The following is a 22,244-nucleotide window of genomic DNA, read 5'->3' on the forward strand; positions in this document are numbered from 1 at the left end:
AGAGAAAGGGTCACACTTATTTTTGTTCAGCTGCTTACTGTTAATTAGATCTTGTCCAGTCTGAAAGGCTGAACAAAAATTGAGACAGATGCAGTGTAATTAAGACTTGACGAAATCAAGTTGCTCAGACTCAAAGTTCTACTTTTCAAGTCACATCACAACTTTAACTTTTGGTTGTCCCAATACACTTTAAAACTCAGAAGAACAAACCAGGCACAATTTCAGATCTTTTTCACAATTTCTTTGCAGTTCACCTCTAATTCTCCTACAAAGAAAAAATGTTAAAGGACTGCAGTAGCCTATTCCAACTACTGGGAAGTCACACTACTACTGTTCAGGAATGCAGCTCTTGCAGTGGGCACAGTGAGGCTCCATGGTTTATTAAAGAGCATGTTGATGAGACACTAAACAGGCCCTACACAGTCCTGTATGCTCACCTTGAAGGGCCACTCATCGAGTCAATACACAGACTGGGTGAATCCTGTTCTGACTAGCAATGCATTCCTGAACACGCTAGGAACTTGCACCAAATCTCCAAGAGATAACCAGAATGAGGAATATGAGAAAAGGTAAACAGAGCTGTCTCCACTTAAAGGAACAATAACCATGAGAAGAAGCTGCAGTAGAAATTACTTCTGCTTCCACCAATAGCTTCACTCAAGCTGAGGGTTTCACTCCCCGAGCATGAACTCTTCGTGGCCAGACCTTTCACCAGAAAGCCACGCAGCAGATGGACTCCTTGCCCTGCAAGTTTTATCATTAGCCCAGTTCAAAGCCTGTTTTCTGAAGGTGTGACCACCAGCTTTAAGCCAGCACCGTAATGTGAGCTTCCAGGTCCAGGAATAAACCTGCAATTTTCGTGGACTATATGTCAACAGAATGTCTGGTTTCTATTAAAGGTAGGATGCAAGTAACGGATCACAGTCCCTCCCCAATGTCTGATTTAATCAGTTTCATAAGCGGAACTCAGTCGCCCTAATGCCTCCCAGAGCACAAGGGATTTTGGCAGATCCACACCCTTTCCGGCTTGGTACCAAAGGAACTCAAATTCTCTAGATCTTTCCCTTGAGACCAGTTGCCTGACATTTCTCCATTACACGGTTTCGGGAAACCGTATAACGCAGCACACCTGGGAGAAGCCGAGGGAGGACAAGGGTGAGCTCCGAGCCCGGCTGGGCTCCGCTTGCACCCCTGAGGGCTCCCCACTCCAAACCCGCGCAAAGTTCGGATCTCGCCCGAGAACAGGCTGGAGAGGCTGCGGCGGGGCAGGGAGGAGGTGTTTGCTGAAACCCGAGTACGCTGCACTCTGCTCGGGGCGCAGGAGGAGCGCAGGGCGCCCTTCCCGGCCGGGATAGCCGCCGCCTGTCCTGGCTGCGGGCGGGCGGCGGCGCCGGGACAGCCCAGCCGAGGGGCCCGTGTGCGGGCGGCGGCGCGGGGAGCCGGGCCGGGCGGCGCTGAGCGCGGGGAGCTGCACAGCCCCGGGCGCCGGCAGCCGCGGCCCGAGGGGCGCAGCGTGGCCGGGCGGGCCGCGGCCGCCGCCACCCGGGGAGCAGCGGGGCGACGGCCCCCGCCGCGGGGAGCCCGCGCAGCTCGGAACTCACCCAAGTCGTCCATGGTGCCGCCGTGCCCGGTGCCGCTGTTCCCGTGTGCCGCTGTTCCCGGAGCCGCTCCCGCCCCGCCGGTGCCGCCGCCGCCCCAGCGCCCGCAACTTTCCCGGCCCGCCCCCGCGCGCGCCCGCCCGCGCGCCCCCCGCCGCGCGCCCCCCGCCGCCCCCTGCCGGCCGCCGCGGGAGCCGCCAGCCCGGCCGGTCCCGGCCCCGTTCCGGGAAAGCGCCCCGGGAAACGCCGGCAGCGCCCGGAGCCGCCACCCGCCCGCGGGGCTCTGTCCCCGGGCCCAAGCCTGTCCTGCCGCACAGGAGCCGTCCCCCTCGCCTGCGGCACCAGGCGCGAACGAGACCGAGCAGGAGCGCGACACGAGCCCTGCGCTGCTCCCTGCAGGAGCAGGACCCTCTCTCTCCCAGGAATGTCCTCCGGGGCAGTGCTGCAGCCGCGCTGGGCTTGGCTAGGGCTGTGCCCCAAAACCTTCAAACAAACGTTTCAGAGCCTCAGCTGATTTACCAGAGAAGCTGAGCAGCAGGAACGTTTCCTGAACAATTTTCCACAAGCTGTGGCCACCATAAAGGAAAGTCACCAGCCACTTGTCTTTTACTGTGTTCAAAGACCGTAACAGCCCACCTGGATTTCTTATGTGATGGTCCCGAACCACCATTTCCCACGTGTTTGTCCTTTCAAATATCTACAAAAAAACCACTCCAAAGCACAGACAGCTCCTCACTTTGTCTGAGCCACAGCACAGCTCAACCCTCACCAGAGCTACTGTTTCCCACTGTGTTCCAACCAAGTTGACATGGCAGTAAACGCAGTTGCTCAGCCCAAATGTTCACCTCTTAATCTGATGAGAGATACACCAAAAACTATCAGTGTGGGAACTGCCGAGGATCCAGGAAACATGACTCTTGTAGCTCTTTTCCTTAGAAAATTACTACCAAGTCAAAGAATGTTCCCAGAACTGAACAGCACGTGTCCTGTTGCTGAGCTGAGATTACAGAATTGTATTTCCATAAAACAGAGACTGTGAGGTCAGCTGTGAGCAATCTCCGATGCTTTATTTTTCACTCTCTATACACAAACATGCCCAGTTTCCCCTGCTAGCACAAGTCAGACATCATTATTTCCTGTGTTAAGTCATGCTTTAATGGGAATTATCGCTAGGGGGGCAGGGAAATATCTCCTCCCTCATCCCAGCCAATGCTTGCGAATAGTCAACAATCTCCAAGAAATTTATTCCAGCTTTTACTCCAAATCCAGGACTTGTCAGAAAATAATATCCTTACTGAGATATAATACAACACAAATGTAAGTAAAGACTCATTGCATGCTTCACCATCCATGCAAAGACCTTGCCTGACATCCCCCTTGCTGGTCTCCCTCAGCAAAATGTAAAACATTATTTGGAGAGACTGTTAAATTTTCTCAAAATCCATCACTGGCTGTACAATGACAACTTAAGAATGCACATCCCCAGGTGGAGCAACATAAACCACTAGCACTGACTGGGCACAGAGCACACCTAAGGTCATGAGAAACATGTCCTTTCCTGGGGTCTGCATGTTTCCTCCAGCAACATGTGACAAGCACGTGCCTCAACTCGAGTTGTATTTTTACCTCTACATAAATAAATTGCTTGCTGTGCTCTGTTCATATTGTAGCCTGGTATGCAGTTTTTATTTTCAGCTTCCTACGGTGTCCTTTGGGAGTCTGGAAGTGAATGTAAATCAAGGAAGCAGTTTCTATTGTGTCTCAGGGCTGAAATTAAACTGTCATAGTACCAGTTAGGGTTGCACTCACAAGAAATGGGTTGTGTCCAAGCTGCTCAATTAAAAACAAAAAAATAAAGTCACTGCTTCTAAAGCTTTGCCTATGGGCTTCAGCCCTGCTTTGAAAGGGTTGGTGGGGTGGGAAGGCAGGGCTGTCCCCTGAGTGACACTATCCTCTAGGCATACTGCTTTTAAAACCAACCTGCTCAAAGCCAGCTGCTGTTCATAACTGAATTCTTCACACACATTTCTTACTTAAAATTGCCAGTCCCTAAGCATCCTGTGAGAGCTGAAGGAGTAGGGGCAGGCTGAAACCCCAGCTGCCAAGACAACTCAGTGCTGTGGGGTCAAGCTAAACTCAGCCAAGCAACACTCACCCTGCCTTTCCCAATGCCTTGAAATCCTGTTTCCTCATCTACCTTCTCTCTGCCTCAGACTCCCCCTGACTCATGAACACTTGCTTGCTGCTAGAAATACACAGGCCTCCCTCTGATGCTGTGCCCTGTGGCTGAGACACATTATGATTTACCTTTGTCTTTCACAGAAGGTGTAACAAGAAATTACCACTCCCATTTGCAGATGGGAAAGAGGGCTGGGAACTGAAAATGAAGTTAGTGAGTCAACGTCAACAAAAGGTTGGACTTTGGGGCTTCCTATCTCCACACAATCTGTGTCCACAGTATTCCTCAGTTCACACAGTCTATGTCCAGAGTACTTGCTCAAGGCATCTTTCCCTCTTGTTGAAGAGTTGTTTACCAGTTACAGACCAAGTCCCTCAAAGGGCAGCCTAACCCACTGACCACACACAAGACAGAGTCAATGGTTTAACTGTCCACCTGTGCCCTGTCATTTCAGACTGCCTGCCAAGCAGAGGAGTGATCAAAGCTCATTTCATAATACCACCAAAGAAAAGTATCATTATTTGCAATCTATGTCAGAGAAGAGAAATAAAGCTACACTGGCTTGTAAGGCATGTTTAGAAGTTACCTGTGCACTTTGCAGAGAGTGACTTGAAACTGCAGAGCAATGACAACACCTCCATCACAGCGTGTGCCCTCTATGCTGTGCCACGTGAACATCAAGCAAGGGGATTTAGCTCTTTCTTCAGGTGAATGCAGGAAAAACAGAATCAATCAGAGCTTTAGGCTTCAGGCAATAGCAGTAAATCAACATGCAACTCCCACATTCGAGGTCCAGCTTCACGCTTATTGGAGGCATCTATTAGACCAAAATGAACAAACTTGGTTTCTGACATAAAATGTAGGACATGACTTTGCAATGCACATTGAAAGCACCACACTAGGGCATTGGCACAGACAATTCTGGCAGTAAAGATGAGGAAACAATCAAGCCATAAACCCAATACTTATCAATACAGTTTATAAGAATCAAGAAATTACCTGAAGTGTATGACTCACTGCAAACTACACATACCTTTGGTATTTACCCATGTGGCTTATTCTGCCAAAGGGTAATGGCATCCCTATGCTTCAGGGCTTGATTTCAATTGATATTGCTGGCAATAGGAACAAATGGGGGCACTATGAGGTTTCACTGTCACTCTTGGTTACTGTTGTGAATAATACCCTAGCATGACCGAACGCTATTTAAAAAAAAAAAAAAAAAAAAAAAAGAGGAAATGCTAATGCTCACTACTAAGTTTTGTGCTCTACCAAAGTTTCAAGTAGCTCCCAGCTCAGGGTCCAACCATCCAGATGGCACACATGGATCTGACTCTGTGCCCATCCAGAGAATGTCAGAGGCAAGCTGTCAGCAGCAGAAGGAACATCTCACTCATACAGAGTGACGGAGGGCAGCTGCTCCCAGCTGCAGGGGAGCCTCAGTGGAGATGGTGTGCAGTGCTCGTTAGCCTCCCTCCACAGGGGCTGCTTAGCTATTAAACTGCTGCAAATTAGGAAAGGATAGGGTTTACTTATATAATAGGAGTTGACACCAGCAGCTGTTTTTTCCAGAGTAAGAGTTTGTGATTTCTTTGACAATAAGGAGCTTTTTTCTATTGGTGGTTTTTGGTTGTTTTGTTTTTTTTTTTCTTAAAGCAAGACATGTCAATAAAGAAATGCATACAAAATTGAGTTTACAGTACTTTACACTAAGTATTCCCTAATAGATTTTAGGGGACTTCTGCAGCTAGGGAAGCCCGATTCAGACTCTCAGTCCCCCAGATTCCTCCCTGCCTGTTGGACAGGCTGAGCTCTCCTAAGGATCCTGCTCAACAAGAACTACTCCAAAAACCTTTCTCCAGCACCTAAGCCCCTCCACTTCCATTTTCACTGACCGCTTCCTTTTTCAGCAACTTCATTGGAAAAAAGAGACGAGCTTTTTATTATGCAAGAGCGCCCTCATTTTATAAAACCGCGTTTCCAGCGGTAGCAAACGCCGGCAGCACTGGAGGAACAAAAGCCGTATTAATCATTAATCTGCCGTAACAGACCCCCACCACCTCCAAGCACAAGTACGCCGAGGACCCAGCCCGGAAACCCCCAAGAAACTTCCAGAGCTCAATCTATTTTTGACTACAATTCTCAGTCTCCGTAGAGACTGTCAAAAATTGCCAATGCCGACTATATTTCAAGTCGTCATGGCGGGGTATTGGGAAAAGTTTTCAATTAGCAATAATCGCGCCTCGGATTAACCTCATTGGCTACGATACTGCCACTGCGCAAAGCTGACCGGCCTTTACCGCTGCCGCCGCCACTCGCCCCGGGGCTGCCGCTGAGCTCGGGGTGAGTCCCGCCGCCCCCCCGCTCCTGCCTGCGCCCTCCCCAGCAGGGCCCCCCCGCCCGTTCTGCGCCCCCCGCGCCCCGCCGGGACCGGGGAGCCCCGTGCTGCGCTCCGTTCTGCGGCCCCGGTACAGCCGCGAGGGCTGCTGGGAGGGGATATGCAAATTGAGCGTGACGTCACCTCGGGCGGCCCCGCGCGGAAACGAGGGAGTCCCTCCGGCCCCGCGCATCCCCTCCGCACGGAGAGTCCCGTCCGTACCGGGCATTCCCTCCGTACCGAGCATCCCCTCCGTACCGAGCCAGGGCACCCCCGGGCCGTGAGCCCTGCCAGCCCCGAGCGGCCACAGCGCCGCTGAGCCCCATTCCAGCACGAGCTCTTCCCGAGCATCCCCCCTGCTCCAGCAATAGAGCGGGTTAAATAAATTGAGCGCGCTTTTACAGCAAGAGTTCGGTTCCTGTCTTGCTCTCTCAGTGGCGCTGATAGAATGAATGGACCAGTGAAATGCGAAGGGGAAAAACCCAAGCGCAGGACAAAAGCAACTCCTTAGACACGTACTCGCTCGTTTTCAAGACTCTGTACACCTATCTTTTAACCACACAAAATCCGCCTCCGTAGAGGCTCTCAAAAATTGCCAATGCCGACTATATTTCAAGTCGTCATGGCGGGGTATTGGGAAAAGTTTTCAATTAGCAATAATCGCGCCTCGGATTAACCTCATTGGCTACGATACTGCCACTGCGCAAAGCTGACCCTGCGCTCCGCGCTGCCGGTGCCGGTCCCGCCTCGCCCCCGCCGCGCTCAGAGCGCGCCGGGCCGGTCCCGCTGCCCCCCCGCGCACCGGCCCCGCCCGCCGCCCGCACCGCGCCGCGGCCCCGGGGACGGAGCGGGAGGCGGCGGAGGGACGGAGCGCGGCCCGCTGGCACCGCCGGCACCCGCGGAGGCTGCCGGGACGGCACTATGGTAATGAGCGTCCGGGGAGGCGCGGCTCCAGCCGGGGCATTGGCCAAAAATCGCCTTGATCCATGCCGGGAGAGAGCGCACTCCCGAGGAGCACCAGGGAGAAAGCAAAGCGTAAGCAAAGTCATCGCTCAACAGTTTGAAACATTTAAACTCCTAACGTGTAAATTACTGAAAGTCATTTAGACTCACGACGCTGTCAAAAAGAGGGTTGCACTTCCACACCTAAGCCCATGGCAGGGTGGCACTGCACGCGAGCGAGCAGGATGCGCTTCTTCCTTGTGATCACAAAGTGACACACTGCTACAGAGATGCTTGGGCTCACCCGGCCTTTGAAATAACTGTAAGACAAAAAAAAATTGATTAAAACTTTCTGCAAAGTTTTGAACTGTTTAGCAAGAGCTCTTTGGTGAATGCTTTTGCAAAGCAGTCCAAATCTTTAGGAAGAACCCATTGTCTGTGAGACTGCTGGACATCCAGTGCGCCAGGCTGCTACCGTGCAGCAGTCTGGCCTTCTTCATTATTTGTTCCTCAGGGAAACAAGACTCATTTGAAGAAAAAAGAAAAAAGAAAAAAAAAAAACCCCAAGTTCAAACGTTTGCCTGCCCTTATTGTCAGGCAAAACTACAAATTATCAGGTGATTATTGAGACTGAAACCTGCAGCAAGCAGAGAGGTACGATGGGTTCCTACCAGAGTGCACAGAGTCGGCAGCAGACAGGTTGGCACTGCCCTAATTCCCAGGCTAGAAGAGATGTCTTTAACAGCCCTCGGTGGATTTTTCTTACATTATTTATTTAACCACATTTTAAGCCTGAAACATGTTAGTATCAGTTAAAAGAAAATGCATCTTTTCTAAGGACAGACAGCTACAATGCATTTTATCAAAGGCGTCACATGCATTTGTATCAAATGAACTCGGATTTTAACCTCACACGTTTCCCTGAGGGCTGCAGTGAAGCTCTCAGCGTTTTCCAATGATCTCAGGCGTTGGGATGTTGGGATCACCTCTCGCTGCCCCTCTGCTCCCTTTGACGCATGGGAGTTGTAGTCTTTGTGTTGGGGCTTTTTTCCCGTGAACTACATTTCCCAGAGGGCTCCTTTTCCGGCAGGCCGGCCCTGTCCTTCCGCGTTCCGGCAGCACCATGACAGGTGAGTGCTCGGCGGTATCGCTCCCGTTTCACTAGACGGGTTCGGTTCGGTGTCACCCCGCCAGTGTCACAGCACTAGAGACACGTGGCAGCCCCTGTGGTGCGGGAGTCCCTTTGGATTTCTGGCCTGGAGCCGTTTGTAGGGTCCTCTTTATCTTCCACCACCTTAACCTTGCCTGATCTTTTCCCCTGGAGCTCATTGGGTGTGTGCTAAATACAGACTCTAGCCTCAGATCTCCGTACGTACGTTTAAAAGAGTTTCACTTGTTATGTAATTTTATTTTATTTTTTTTAATCCGAGCACTTTCATTTTAAAAGCAGCTTTGTATTTGACAAGAAATATTCCATCCTTTAACTTTTTTTCTTCCATAGTCCTTACCTGGATCACAGCAACTTTCAAATGGATCTATAATTTTTGCCTTCTCTCTCTTGTGGGCTAACCCCTATTACATTTCTATTTCATTTTGCCTCTGAACATTTCCTTTTGAGAGATCTTATGATGATAAGGGGCAGAAATGAAGAGTTTCCATCAGTTAAAGCAATTTAATTACCATCAAACTGGCTTAACAGCCTTTGGGGAGCATCATGACACAAGTTACTCTCAAAGCAAATTAGTTTATTGGGAGACTTTGTCCTTTCTAATTAATTCATATGGGAAATTAAACCTCTTCAGAAGGAATGCCCAACACAACTCCTGCTAAACAGCAAAACAGAGCAAAAATCGTTGCAAACAGAATCACTGCTTAGATACAAAAAGCCATTCAGACTATGGAGTCTGTCCAATCTTTTCTGCATTTCAACTGATGATGACAAAAAGCCTTGAGAACTGAAGACTAACTGAGCCAAATCTACTCTTTGCTACTAGTTTCAATTTAGTATCACAATGCTTGGAGCTGAGCACCTAAACTTCAGATGGATGTAAGCCCTCAGTTGCCTGGCAGTACTAGGTCTTGCAGTAAATGGAGCAATATTTAAATACATCTGAAGTTTAGCTGTTCAGATTGTCCCCTTTTATCAGTAAATAAAGTTCTTCCTCTGTCTTCCACATCTTGTACAAGCCCTCCTGCACAGGGAGATTTAAGGAGGCAGAAATACCAAACAGAATTCTCAGGACTGTTGCTTTCAAAGCTTTTTGTACATTATTTGCAAAACCATAGAGAGGCCAGAAAAAATAGTTTTAAACCAGTGAAATGGAGAAAGAATGCAGACTGCTGGAAAGCCCAAACAAAATCAAAGTCCAAACCCATCCATTCATGTCTCAACAGATCCCGACACAATTCCAGGCTACTTAATCAGCAAAGCCATCCATCCTGCCTGTCCCCAGCAGGGCGTGGCACTCCTCCCTTAAAGCAGCGTGTCCCTCCCATTCCTCCCTGCCTGGCAGTTCCTTCTGCCCCAACACTGGATGAACCTTCTTTCTCGGAAAGCTCCTGTGTCTGCTGGAGCAAAGCAGTGCCCCTCCAGCTCCCCATGGACTCTGGGGAGGTGGCACCCACAAAAGAGGAGGTGCCAGAGGCATTTAGATAGTGCCCTAATCATCTTCAGTCCCACTTCAAGGCCTGTTCTGCACCAGACTTTTGTGTATTAAAAAAAAAACCAAAAAAACCAGGAGTAACTCCAGTCAAGGCCTTTGTCAGGAAAAAAACCTACAACATGTGTAAAGGATGGGGTGAATATAAAAGACTGATTTGGAGCAGGCAGAATGTTAAAAATGCAGAACAAGGGTCTCTTCCAGGGAGGAACCAGCCAGTGCCTCTGGGCTGAGGTGTTTGGCCTTCCTGCCATTTCCTGCCTGGCCTGCTGCACATACTTGGGAATGACTTTGCGTGCACAGGCCTTTCTGGGCCCTTTACAAGTCCTCTTAGGCAGCCATCCTTCACACCAGGATAGAACAGCAGGAGCCCTGCAAGTCAGAGCTGTTAACTTTGTACTCAGTGTTCCCCTCTTCCAAAAGAACATTCTGTCCTTGGATGGCAGACATCAGTTAATGTTTCCAAAATAATTTGTTTCTTTACTAAAAAGAGAGCAAAGAATATTTTACAGCATAATTTTCCAGAGAACCATAAGCAAATGACATTAAGGACATGCTTTTTGCTTTCTTTCACCTGCCATGTGTTCTGTTCTTGCCTTTCAGCTGAACATGTTCTCTGCCAGCAAGTGCTCTGGAGTTTTCAGAGCTGCCAGACTGCATCATTTCAGATCCCATTCAGTATCCAGAGCCTCTCCAAACCTGACTTTCGTGCCAGCCTGTCTTCCCCCAGATCCCGTGGAAGTGGAGGAGCTGCAGCACTTTGTTTCTAACTCCAAGAGGCTGTTTGTGATGACTGGAGCTGGCATCTCCACGGAGTCAGGGATCCCCGATTACCGCTCTGAGGGCGTTGGGCTGTACGCCAGGACAGACAGACGGCCCATCCAGCACGCCGAGTTCGTCCGCAGCGCCACTGCCCGCCAGCGCTACTGGGCAAGGAACTTCGTGGGCTGGCCCCAGTTCTCCTCCCACCAGCCAAACAAGGCACACCTGGTGCTGAGAGACTGGGAGAAGCTGGGCAAGCTGCACTGGCTGGTGACTCAGAACGTGGATGCCCTTCACACCAAAGCCGGGAGCCAGCGCATGACGGAGCTGCACGGCTGCACACACAGGTACAGCTGCTGCCACAGGGGGTTGTCAGTGGGTGCCTGACAGGCAGCTGCAGTGTCAGCTGCTGGAAAGGAGGCAAAATGTCCATGGTGTATTCTGGGGTGAGGAAAAAAATCACAGCCCAGTGCTGTTCATGGCATGGTATTTAAGAAACATGAACACCACTCCAGTTTTTTTGAGTATTAATTGGATCATTTTCCTTGAAACCTGCATCCATTTTCTGTTTCCTTCGTACAGCAAATATCCTCTTAGTAAAGAGAGCAAGGGATCATGAGGATGCAAGGATTATCCACCTTAAGCAGAGTGGATAGTGCCATAATTGCATGGGATGCATGGACTGGAGAAGGACCATCACAGCCTGGATCACCCAAAATTTCTAAATGAAAAAGCACAGCCTGAACTGGGAGGATGCATGGCAGGGTTGAAAGCACTTCGTCTAGAGCATTCCTTCAAAGCAACAGAGCAGAAAGACATCTCCTTGACCTATACCATTTAGTAAATGTGGAAAATCATGAGAGGCCTCCTGAGGAACAAGTTAGAGTCTCCAGATTTTCAGCTGACATGAAAACCTCTATTAAGACTTTGTTCTGAATTTCAGGGTTTTCTGCTTGGCCTGTGGAGACCGAATCCTGCGTTCTGAGCTCCAGGAGCACTTTGAAGCTCTGAATCCTACTTGGAAAGCTGAGGCACTTGGTGTGGCTCCGGATGGGGATGTCTTCCTGACGGACGAGCAGGTGCGCAGTTTCCAAGTCCCAGCCTGCCAGAAATGTGGTGGAATCCTGAAGCCTGATGTGACCTTCTTTGGAGACACAGTGAGCCAGGAAAAAGTCAGTTTTGTACACCAACGCCTGGCAGAATCAGACTCCATGCTGGTAGCAGGATCCTCTATGCAGGTAAGTAGGTCTGCCTCCCAAACTGCATTCCTGCTTCTCTGCTCCTCTGGCTGCAATGATCCTTGGTCCCACAGCTTAGGACTACCAATGGCTTGTGGATCAGATCAGCCTTTGCAGAGCTTCTTTTTATTTTATTTTTACTGTGGTTGGAATCTGGCTTCATGGGTGACCTGTTTGGGCTTCCCTGTCACTCTCTTGCCAGTCTCCTTCATGCTGCTGTTAATACTTCCATTCAGACCTCTCTCTGCTGTCTCCTCCATCAGGTCACAATTGTCCATAAGGACAAGTTCCCTGACACAATTCAGTTCTCACTTTTTTTTTTGCCTGAAATTTGTGGCCTTTGGTAGCTTTTTAGGCCTCATGGCATACTGTGTAAAATATCAGGTTTTAGGACCTCTCATTCCTTATTGAATTCTCAATAAGAGAGATTGAATATCTCTGCTGCTCAGGATTGTCCTTTGTATCATGATGTGTTTTCTCCACTAGCCTCTTATCTATAAGGTAAGGTAGCTAAACAACAGGAGTTTCTAACCCAAAGAAGCTTTTGTAACAGTGTTTGTGTAAGATAAATTTTTCCAGGAACAAGTTTTATTACATTAAAAAACGTTATTCTAACACCTTCCAAAAGGAGATAAAAGCAAGGCTGCCTGATTGTGATTCTCTTGGCTTCAGGATACTGGATAAAAAATTCCATGAGCTTGCCCTTCTTAAGCTTATAATCCTCTGTACAGGAATGATTGAAATGCCTTAGGTTTGTTCTTGTACTACCTAAGCTGGGCCATGCAAGAACCATCAAAGTACAGCATTTAAGTAGCTGTTATAACTAATAAAAACTGCTGCAGAGATTTACTGAAAGACAAGGACATTTCCCTTCAATCTGCTCTGAAGTTTCAATTTCTATGACATTGCAAATCCTTCATTTACAGAGGTTAAAGCTGTTCTATTCTGTGCACTCCTGAACAAAGACATTTCCTACCTGAGCTCAGTGCAGCTGCCTAACACAGCATGTATGTACAGCCCTTCTCCCATTGCCAACGACAACTATTTTATTCCTTTTTGTAACTCTTTGTTTGCCTAAGCTGTCAGTCATTTTGTCTTCTGGTACTCCTGCAGGTGTACTCTGGTTACAGGTTTGCTCTGGCTGCCCGGGAGAAGAAGCTGCCAATTGCAGTCCTTAACATTGGGCCCACCAGGTTAGATCACTTTGCATCCTTAAAGCTGAATTCCCGCTGTGGAGAGCTGCTGCCTTTGATTGTTTGCACCTGACCCAACCAGCTGAGCTTCAGTAGCTGTCAGGATTAAAGTTATTTTTACAAGGTGAGTACCTTCCCTGATCAGTTACAGAGTAACAATGGGGGTTTCTGGGAAATGCTGACACTGAGATTTGTCAGTGCTGACTGACAAAATGTTCCCTCGCTGCACCAAAATGTGGCTGTGAATTTGAATCTGCAACTGGTCTGTCCTGATGGGCCGTGATACTGGTTCCCATGATCATAAACAACACACTAAGCACTAGCACTCCCAGAGGATTGGGTAGGATTATCCAGAAGACTCAGTAGTGTAGAATTCCAATCAATTTGTTACTGTCAGGAAACTACAGGGATCACCTGTACTTCCAGAGAACCTGATCACAACTGTTGCTTTGCAAGTGACAATTCAAAAGCTGTTCCTGATAGAATTGGTCCAGCTAATCCTAATCAAACACTGCTGTTGAAAATAATCAATTAAGTCGATAAAGCAGCTTCTTTCTTCTCCTGCAGGACTTTTCTGAGAAAGGGGAAAACTCCAAGAGGCAGCTGTGAGATCCAGTGCTGAGGGCACCAGGAGAGGGCAGCAAGCCTCACCCGTGACAGCCTCACCAGTTCTCTCCACTGAAACCATCTCTACATAGCAGGAAACAGAATGATAACGAAAAAAAAGTACTTTTCTGCCTTACCTTGTCGTTGTAAACAGTGCTTTTTCATTTATTGGGACAGGGTAATTGGACTACCATTTCTGAGGACAAACTGCCTTTTTTGTAATTGTCCCCAGTGGAGAAGGGGGGGACAGGGATTTTAACCAGGTAATTTGAGACTGTAGCACAGGAGGGCGATGTGGGAAAGGAGGACACTGCTGGGGATCCAGTGTCACTGGTGGGATACTGTAGAGTGTGCAAAGAGGAAAAGGAGGCAAGAGGAACTGCAGTTGTCACTTAAAAGGAAAAAGGTTCAGAATAGAAGCTAAACAAGAACACCACACTTGTAACAGATTATTTGGAAGCACTGGCCATAAGGCTGACATCTTCCAGCATGGAAGTCAGCATTTCTCTCAACTCAGAGAGAAGCTGACAAGCTAAACTGCTTGAAATCTAACCCCTTTAAAAATTAAATATTGTTGAGATGCCAGAGGAGTTACTTTAAGCTAATCTGACAAACACTACTTTCAGTGAGGCTGCTACATTTTCCAGAATGCATTTTTTGAAGATGTTATTTAATTAATGAATAGCTAAGGAATCAATTAAAATTGTTTAGAAAACTGAGACTATTTGCATTGTAATTTTCTCTCCCTCCTATGATTTATTTCAGTACATTCTCAGTAGCCAGTTTAGATACATTTTCTTCCATTGCAAAAATGCAGGTTGTAATTACTAGCAGCTGATGAATTAAGAGAGAAATACAATTAAATCTCTACAATATGTCTCCCTCAGGAGGTAATCTCTGTTGAAAGATGCAATTTCCACACTCCTAACAGGAGATCCATCACTACTGGGTAGTGATTTTTTGTTGATACTTAGGATGGTATTGTAAACTCTATCAAACTGTTTACAGAGTAAAACACAGAACCTGGCACAAACTAGAACACTAAATTTATGACCTGACCTTCTTCATGAAACTACCACTCCCCTCTTCTACTCTGAGGGATTTAATTGTTGGGGTTTCCCAAGTGCCCCCTCCTACTCCAGTGTGTCCTGGATTAATATTTTGAAAGGGACTGTAACAAGCAGTTGGAAACAAGGATGCAAGAATTATCTGCTAAAAGGTCAAGTAGCAAAGCAAGGACAACTGACCACAGGATGCAAAGTTCATTTTTGCTTTGTTGACAATTCAAATCCACACCAGGAGAGAGCAAATAAAGCACAGAGTCTAAGGGATAAATCAGGCATCAAATTTCTGCAGAAGGTGGAGGGCATTAAGATACTTAACACATTTCCAGATTTGGCTGTATTGGGTTAGAGGAGAGACAGCTTCACTTTGAAGGCAAGAACAGTTCAGGACTCCCACCCGCATTCTGCTCTCACTGAATGGTGACTCCACTTTCCAATGACTCAGGTTTCTGCTGCTTGGCACTGAGCAAAGCTCACAAATACCTCTCCATCTTGAGCTGTCCTACCAATCAAAGCTGTTGCAGAAATCATGCCTAAAGCACAGCAGAGTCTCCACATACTCCATGCTTTCATGTAGGGGTTTTCCCTGTAGGAAGAGACGTTGATGCCTCCTTAGCAGAGGAGCTGAGGTTGAGTGTCTCACTATCCACATCATCTTCTCCCCCTCCTTGAAACTTGCATGACATTGTCAAAAACTGAGGCTGCAGGTAGAGCCAGCATTTTGAGAAGGTGTGGGAGCATTGCCATGCAGTCTAAAACAAGTCTTGGAATGAGTTCTGTGACAGGTAACTAAACCTCCCACATCTACCCTGCCTCTTCTGTTCTGCAGCTGAGCCTGTGGGATTGGAGTCAGGGTGTCCCTTCAGCATCACTCTCAGATGAGTCATTACCCCAACTCTCCACTGATTGCACTTCTAAGCCACCAGGACAATGACTTACAATAAATGAACATTACAGTAAATCTCCTGTGCATGGTTTATTACTATATGGTAATGAGCATATCTATAAGCACTATATGAGGCTGAGATGAAGAAGTTTCTTCTTTTTTCTGCTAAGTTGTTCCAGCACTATTAAAATGGACCTCTTCTAGAGCAGGATCAGAATACTTCACTTCTTAACATATTCCCCAAGATACCATTAAGTTTGCTCGCATGAGAAATGCTTGAGAGAGCCTAAAATTCCTACACCAAAGGCCATGGCATGAAATTAGCTGAATCAACAGCTTTTGCTCTTCTCTTTTTCTTACAGCTGTTCCTCCTGAAGCTTGGATAGAGGAGCTGAGATCCTAATAATGGATTTTTCTTCTGCTCCTCTGAAAGTGGGGTTGGACTTACCCAAAGCAAATAAAAGTTACTTCCTATTTGGCAAATCTTGTCTTTGTTTCTGGGCAAATTGTCAGAGCAAACTGTAATTGAGTCCAGCAGCCTGAGGAAGGTATTTCACATACTGAGCCCCAGGGAGGGCAGCACAGAATGTAGATGGCCCAGATGGCTGGGGTGTAAGTGCAGCCTCCCACATCTTACAGTTAGATTGCTCCTATTGACACACCTGCTTGCTCATTACTTCTGGAAAATGACCCAAAACTCTGGGCATGGAGGACTTGGGAGGTTCAGTGGAGTGAAGTGACTATCTAGACCATCTAGAGTGTGCTTCTTCCTCTGTGACTGCCTTGGATGGCAGCCTTTCCCAGCCTTTGCAGCAGGCAGGGAAACAGCACAGCCAAGCCAGATGGGCTTCAAAACCACTGCTCCAGACTGTTCCTGCAATCCTGGGTACAGCTCCCAGTCATCTCCCTTCCCACCAAGGAAAGACACCCCAGTACCACTTCCTGCACTTAATCCCTTCTGCACCACTAACTAGACAATGGCAGAGAAAAAGAGAAGCTGAGCCTGAAGAGGATGAGCAATAATGTGAGTGTCTCGGATTGGTCCCAGGCCCAAACAGAACCTGACAGAGGATCATTACCATCAGCAGAATTGTTTGCTCTCTGCATGCCTCACATCAGCTGGAGCACTCTTTTTCATCTGTACAATGCCCATGTAGTTAAAAGTAATTCAGCTCTCCCTGCAGAGAGTGAAAAATTTTGGCATAGAAAACAGCAAGAGAAAAGATGAGACTGAGACTTCACTTCTGCAGTGAGCCCACGGAGCTGCTCTCCCCCCAGCATCCCATGACCAGCTGTGGTGCTGTGCAGGGTCTCAGAGCTCCCCCTTGCTGAGCACAGGGACACCTCGCATTCCAGGCAATCCCTTTCTGGTCCTGAACAGAAGTACAGGCCAGCATGGCAGAAAATCTTCATGCACTCCTTGTAGTCCCCTACACTGGCAGTTCAAGCAGTCACTAGCCCTGCTGTTACTCTTCCCACAAGGTTCCTCAAAGCCCTAATGAGCAGCTTTGCACACCCCCTCCAGCCTCCCCACCTGGCCGTTCATTAGGGCTGACACTGCATTGTGTGGGAAGGCTGCCCCTGGATAGGGGATGCTGGGATTTAATGGTGGGTCTTTCACACCATCGAAGTGGCATGGAAATGAGAAGTGTGATCAAGGGACCAAACATAAGAGCAGGCTGATAAAATCTCTATGGAGTATGGAATCAATTTGAGCCTTCATCTGTCTGTGGAGTTTATCTACGGAATGCTAGCATGCTCCAAATGCTGAATGCCAGGAGTAGATATACTGCTCACCTCAAATCTAGAGTTCCTGTTACAAGCAAAATTCATACTAACAGTTTCTGAAATGCTTCCAATGCACCCCAATCTTCCCTACTTGTGATAATACAGCTTAAAATGCAGTGTTCCCTCCAGATAGCGATGATATTTTACTTTTTTTTTCTCTACAATGAGGTTTATCACAAGGGGATTCTAGTAACATTTACTTAGGAGCTTTACTGTTCTACAAACAATGATTTCAGAGAATCTAAGCTAGTGAGTGGGTACAAGAGACCTCATCTTGCTCTTCCAGCCCTAAGAATGATTCATTTTGGCCATATGACAGAACCACATCCCGTATCCTCAAGATTTCTATAGAGGTCTCCATGCACTCTGTATTTCCAGAAAATTCTCGTACACAAACACCTGAGCAAAAATAAGCAACGAATACTGGTACTAAACTAGGGCTCAATCTGCCATAAAATGGAATGTCTGTCTGTGACAAAATCCCTTCTCCTTTTCAAGGAAAAAAAACAAAACTAAATGCAATTCACTATCCTTTCTCATTATCATTCTAATGCCCTCAAAGATACATTTACTTTCAGTAGGAAGGCATTGCAAGTACCTCCAGTGACATACCAAGCCAGCTTCTTCTTTCTCCATTTGTTTCTCATTTCCCAGAGCACTCTCAGATCCTTGGGGTCTACTCCAAGTTTGGGTACAGCTCATTGTGGTGATGAACCAGGGCCCTCCTCATGCCCCCCCAGCAAGCAGGGGGTGTGTGTAGACCCTGCCCCAGGAGTTCACCCAAAAACCTCCCAAAAGGGTGGGAGGCAGCTTTGGCACAGGACCTTGGCAGGGCTGGGAACGTGGGGCAGAGAGGGTCACTCCGAGGGGCTCCCTGCCCTCCAGGCCAGCACTACCTCCTTCCCTGCGGCTGCTGACCGCGAACAGCGGCGGGCAGGGGAAGGGCTCCCCAGGGGAAGCACACAGGAGAGCCTCAGGAGAAAGGAGCACCGAAGGGCTCAAGACCCTCACGCAGCGATGCCCCAGGGAAGAGGGGCAGCGGTGCTGAGGCTAACGCGGGGGCTGCCCGAGGCGAGGACGGCTGAGAAGGGCGCCCTCAGGAGTCCCGGGAAAGTGGGCGCGGCCGTGAGGGTGAGGGCGGGCGGGAGGGGAGCGCTGAGGAACCTCAGGAGGGTGAGGGCGGGCAGGGACGATCGCCCCGAGGAGCCCCGGGAGGGTGAAGGCGGGCAGGATCGGTGCCCCAGCGGAGCCTCGGGAGAGTGAGGGCGGGCAGGGACGATCGCCCTGAGGAGCCTTGGGAGGGTGAGGCCGGGCAGGGACGATCGCCCCGAGGAGCCCCGGAAGGGTGAGGGCGGGCAGGGACGATCACCCTGAGGACCCCCGGGAGGGTGAGGGCAGCAGTCCGCAGCCCCGCCCTCAGCAGCCCCAGCCCGCGGGTACCTGAGGGGCGGGCGGGGCACGCGAGGCCGCGAGCAGGTGCGCCCCGCCCCCGCCGCCTCCAAGGGCCAATCAGCGAACGCGGGGGCACCGCACGCGCCGCACGGGGCCGTGGGCAGGGGGCGGGGCCTCCCTCACGCCCTTCCCTTCCCCCGTGCCCTCAGCGCGGCAGTGGACAGCGGGCAGGGTTGTCGGTTTAGATTATATATTTGTTTATTTGGTGCTGCTGCACATGAGGGCAATTATTTGCACTGTTTGGAGTCCACGTGCTTGTTGTCGGGGTTGTAGGGCGCCTTGGCGAAGCACTCGGCAGCGGCGCGGTCGCAGTTGCAGATAAACATGGCGCACTCCTTGTTCTTGCCTGGAGGAGAGAGAGGAGCGGTCAGAGCTTGGCTCCCTCGCCCCGCGCTGCAGTGGCTCGGGCTGGCATTTCTGCTCTCATGGTGTACCGTTTCAGTGCTGCCATCGTTTTGGGGGCACAGGCTTCCGCCCATTAACCCACGGCCCCCAAAGCTGTGTGTTCCAGCCGAGCCGTCTCTCCGTGCCCCTTCCTGCTTTCCCTGCAGCCCTATTTGCCAGCCTCTCTGCTCTTTACCTCCGTTCCAGAGCCTTGTAAAGGCGCCACTATTCTTAAGATGGGTCTGGCAGAAACTATGGATAAAACAATGTCAAGTTAGCATGCTGGTCTCTTTGATAGTGCCATTAGAAGGCCTCCCAGAAAAGTACTCAATCCCCTGAAGACTACACGGGCTTCTCTAGATCCTGCCATAGCATATATCTTCATAAACTTTAAACTGTGAGCTATATAGAGAATACTCATTTCAGTGTGAGATGCCCTCTTTGTAACAACCAGGTCTCCTGGCAGGAACTTGCACTGTGCCTTCCTGCAGCAGAGGTGTGAGTGAAACACAGCCCTGCTCCTTCCTAAGAGAGGCTGGAGAACACCTGGAGTGCAGTGAAAATGGACGTACTGCTACACGTGATTGTCCCGTCAGAACAGCTGTAGCGGTAAGACTTAGTGTAGGGGTTGTCCAGGAGGAATCTGCAGGCATCGAGTTCCATTGCCTGTGAGTAGCAGTTATCATGTACTTGGCAGCACCTGGGAAACAAGGAGAAAAAAGGTTAGAAAATACCAGAATCGCAGGTTCAATTGACCTGTAAGACACACAAATACACTAGATTTGCTTTGACAAGGCTCTTGACAATAAAAGAAAGATACCCAGCGATAAGAGGGCAGACACAAAGAACCTCAAAGAGATACAGTTGTGCCAGCTCATGGTCCAATACATGTCTGACACATACATACTTATGGGAGCATTTTTACAGTTGCCTATTGGACACAAGGAAAGCAAAAGCCAGTGTCTCCCCCTCAGTGCCTGGTAGCTGACAAGCTCTCAGCCAACACAATCCAAGACTTGGCTGCCAGATTTGTGTGTCTCTAAATTCTCCGTGCCATTTCCTAGCATTTTGCAGCCCAGCTATGTACATGTTGATGGTCAAGCACTGGGCAGAGTGTGCAGAGCTGCATCGAGGCTGCTGGCCCGATACACTGCTGCAAAAAAAAAATTAAAAAAAATGCTGGCATCAGCACACTGTGCTGCCATAGAAGAGCTACTGTGATTCTATTTTATCTTAGTAATAAAGCATCAAGGTGTGATAGCATACATCCTTTTTCCCCTGAATCCATCTGTGAAAGAAAGCTTTGTTCACAGCAGCCAGAGAGTTTTGTAAACGTTCATAGGCAGGGCCAGCTGAGATGAAGCTGAAGCAGGAAAGTGCAAGGAAAGAAGTTTGTAAAAGCAGAGTCTTATAAACCTGTCGAGCTCGTCCACCGGAGTGCCGCTGCCCCCCAGGCCGCAGTAGCAGCCGTAGCCATTGAAGTCCAGCAGTGGGTGGCTCTTGGGCAGGGTGCACTTGATCAATTCACGGAACAGCCACACAGCCCGGGGCGAGACATCATCGCTGGCTGCGGCCACTGGGGAGAGACACACAGGCTGGTTAGAGTCAGGTTAGCATTACCAGTGCGAGGACAAGGGCACCTACCCACCCGACAGCAGGAAAAGCAGGGCCAGGAACTTCATTCTCGCACAGAGAATTCTTGACACACAAACTGGTGCTAAGGGAGATGAGTCTTTATACAGCAGGCTCACCTTGACATGAGTATGAGATAAAATGTTACTAAATGCAGACTTTTTCCATCAGATGCTGTGGGCAGCAGGTTGTGGCGTGACCAGTTGAAGGCCAGTTGAGTTAAATCCATAAAAGCCTGAAAGGCAAATATTAGCTCTGTAGATTTTTGTTATTAAATTCTTGTGGTGCTATTATTAGAAGTCAGCTTGAAAGATCTGGATATTTTTAAGGGCTAAAAATTGATAGCAGTGTGGTGGTTAAGTTGGAAGTTTCTGGCACACTAATAACCACCTGCCATTAATACTTGCATCCTCTTTTATAGTATCCCACTTATCATTAATCCTGTGTCTCTCCATGGGTTCTCATTCAGAGCATAAGGTACAGGTTGTCCATTCACATCAAATGACCATTTGGCATGAACTGAATTTAAAAAAAAAAATTCAAGCTGTTCAGAGGAGGAGGTACTACTAGGCAAGAAGCAGGAGCCAAGTGACCTGGAAAACCTCTGTATGTGGCTTAAACAAGGAGCAGTATCTGGTTTTATGTGGCCTTAAGCAATCTGCACTGGAAATGAACCAGGCTTAGAAGCTTCAACATACACAGCAGACTTCAGTGACTTAGAGCTGTTTCTCTGTCTCCAAAACCAATACAGATTCCAGTTAAGAGCCTTTGGTTCTCTACGCCAAGGGATGAGGAGAGTTGGGAACCTTGAAAGAAGTTCAAAAAATGGGTAAGAAAAATTTCCTGGAATCAGTCAGGCATAAATAAAAACTCTGCACTCAGATCTCAGAGGCTCTGGCATTTTCAGGGCTACAGGTTTGGCATTTTTACACACTCAAGGTACGGTTCCTAGACATGGTTGTCAAGTCTGCATTGATTTCCCAAGCACCAAACAAACCCTCAGCTTTTAAGAGCAGAGCAGGATGTCCAGAAAAAGGCCACCTTTCTGCAGCAGCCAGTACACCAGTGTTCATGCAAGAAACTGGGCTCACCACCTGCCAGCAGGTTGCAGAAGGGGTGATGAGGACACCTTCCTCCTCACCAGGTTTGAAACTACACCAGGGTACCCACAGTACCCACTGGATGTTGACATATCCATAGGACATCTAGGTAAAGCTACACATGGTGCTGAACAACCAGATCCATTCTGACTTCTTTGATCTCTTCAACCACTCCCATCTGGGGCTCCCCACTCATGGCTTACCTACAGCCAAACAGATGCTGAGTTGCAGATTTAAGATTCTCACTGTTCTAACAGAGCATTGAACAAACATTAAAGGCTGTAGAAGGACAGCCTGCACCACAGTTAGTTTAGAAAAAAAAATTGTCTTTTGCCCACAGATCATTCTGGCAACTTTCCCTTCAATATCCACTAAAGAGCTCT

At 48.7% G+C, this 22,244-nt stretch overlaps 3 protein-coding genes and 2 non-coding genes across 8 annotated transcripts in view; 1 reads left to right on the forward strand and 4 right to left on the reverse strand.

The window, feature by feature from the left end:
* The window catches only part of PXN (paxillin), a 47,816-nt gene extending 43,240 nt beyond the window's left edge, over nucleotides 1-4,576 (reverse strand). Inside the window, exon 1 of one of the 2 annotated variants that reach the window (XM_033075983.2) lies at nucleotides 4,364-4,576. In XM_033075983.2, the coding sequence (XP_032931874.1) occupies nucleotides 4,364-4,418 (55 nt within the window). In that variant the 5' untranslated portion in view covers nucleotides 4,419-4,576. Of the gene's footprint in view, nucleotides 1-1,601; nucleotides 1,672-4,363 lie in introns of those variants that run through there. The other variant, XM_033075984.1, reaches the window with a different exon arrangement.
* A 1,347-nt stretch (nucleotides 4,577-5,923) lies between these two features.
* LOC117005001 lies at nucleotides 5,924-6,064 on the reverse strand. Its single transcript, XR_004419732.1, has one exon. It is a non-coding gene; the product is annotated as a U4 spliceosomal RNA (small nuclear RNA).
* Nucleotides 6,065-6,724: 660 nt separating this feature from the next.
* LOC117005002 lies at nucleotides 6,725-6,865 on the reverse strand. Its single transcript, XR_004419733.1, has one exon. It is a non-coding gene; the product is annotated as a U4 spliceosomal RNA (small nuclear RNA).
* Nucleotides 6,866-8,158: 1,293 nt separating this feature from the next.
* Nucleotides 8,159-15,978, forward strand: SIRT4 (sirtuin 4). 3 transcript variants are annotated; one of them, XM_033076105.2, is made up of 6 exons: nucleotides 8,159-8,226; nucleotides 10,360-10,865; nucleotides 11,462-11,756; nucleotides 12,870-13,073; nucleotides 13,517-13,675; nucleotides 15,868-15,978. In XM_033076105.2, exons 2-4 carry the CDS (start codon nucleotides 10,366-10,368, stop codon nucleotides 13,020-13,022), a joined length of 948 nt encoding a protein of 315 aa, XP_032931996.1. In that variant the 5' UTR covers nucleotides 8,159-8,226; nucleotides 10,360-10,365; the 3' UTR covers nucleotides 13,023-13,073; nucleotides 13,517-13,675; nucleotides 15,868-15,978. The 3 variants fall into 3 exon arrangements, with proteins under 3 accessions (XP_032931996.1, XP_032931995.1, XP_032931997.1); XM_033076104.2 differs by lacking the exon at nucleotides 15,868-15,978 and having other exon boundaries at nucleotides 13,517-14,274; XM_033076106.2 differs by lacking the exons at nucleotides 13,517-13,675; nucleotides 15,868-15,978 and having other exon boundaries at nucleotides 12,887-13,017.
* A 2,994-nt stretch (nucleotides 15,979-18,972) lies between these two features.
* On the reverse strand, nucleotides 18,973-20,811 carry PLA2G1B (phospholipase A2 group IB). The gene is made up of 4 exons (XM_033075553.2): nucleotides 20,778-20,811; nucleotides 20,546-20,705; nucleotides 19,702-19,829; nucleotides 18,973-19,091 (listed from the first exon to the last, which is right to left on the reverse strand). The coding sequence occupies exons 1-4, from the start codon at nucleotides 20,809-20,811 to the stop codon at nucleotides 18,973-18,975; spliced, it is 441 nt and encodes a 146-aa protein (XP_032931444.1).
* Between the last annotated feature and the right edge of the window lie 1,433 nt (nucleotides 20,812-22,244).

This window comes from Catharus ustulatus, chromosome 18 (genome assembly GCF_009819885.2).
Source record: "Catharus ustulatus isolate bCatUst1 chromosome 18, bCatUst1.pri.v2, whole genome shotgun sequence".
NCBI lineage: Eukaryota > Metazoa > Chordata > Aves > Passeriformes > Turdidae > Catharus > Catharus ustulatus.

Bases quoted from the DNA above. Each gene is read 5' to 3' on its own strand.
- SIRT4 (XM_033076105.2), top strand. From the start codon at position 10,366: ATGTTCTCTGCCAGCAAGTGCTCTGGAGTTTTCAGAGCTGCCAGACTG. The intron at 10,866-11,461 runs GTACAGCTGCTG...TCTGAATTTCAG, and splicing joins CTGCACGGCTGCACACACAG to GGTTTTCTGCTTGGCCTGTG. The intron at 11,757-12,869 runs GTAAGTAGGTCT...GTACTCCTGCAG, and splicing joins TAGCAGGATCCTCTATGCAG to GTGTACTCTGGTTACAGGTT.
- PLA2G1B (XM_033075553.2), bottom strand. From the start codon at position 20,811: ATGAAGTTCCTGGCCCTGCTTTTCCTGCTGTCGG. The intron at 20,706-20,777 runs GTGGGTAGGTGC...GTCTCTCCCCAG, and splicing joins CCTGCTTTTCCTGCTGTCGG to TGGCCGCAGCCAGCGATGAT. The intron at 19,092-19,701 runs GTACGTCCATTT...TCTCTCCTCCAG, and splicing joins CGGGACAATCACGTGTAGCA to GCAAGAACAAGGAGTGCGCC.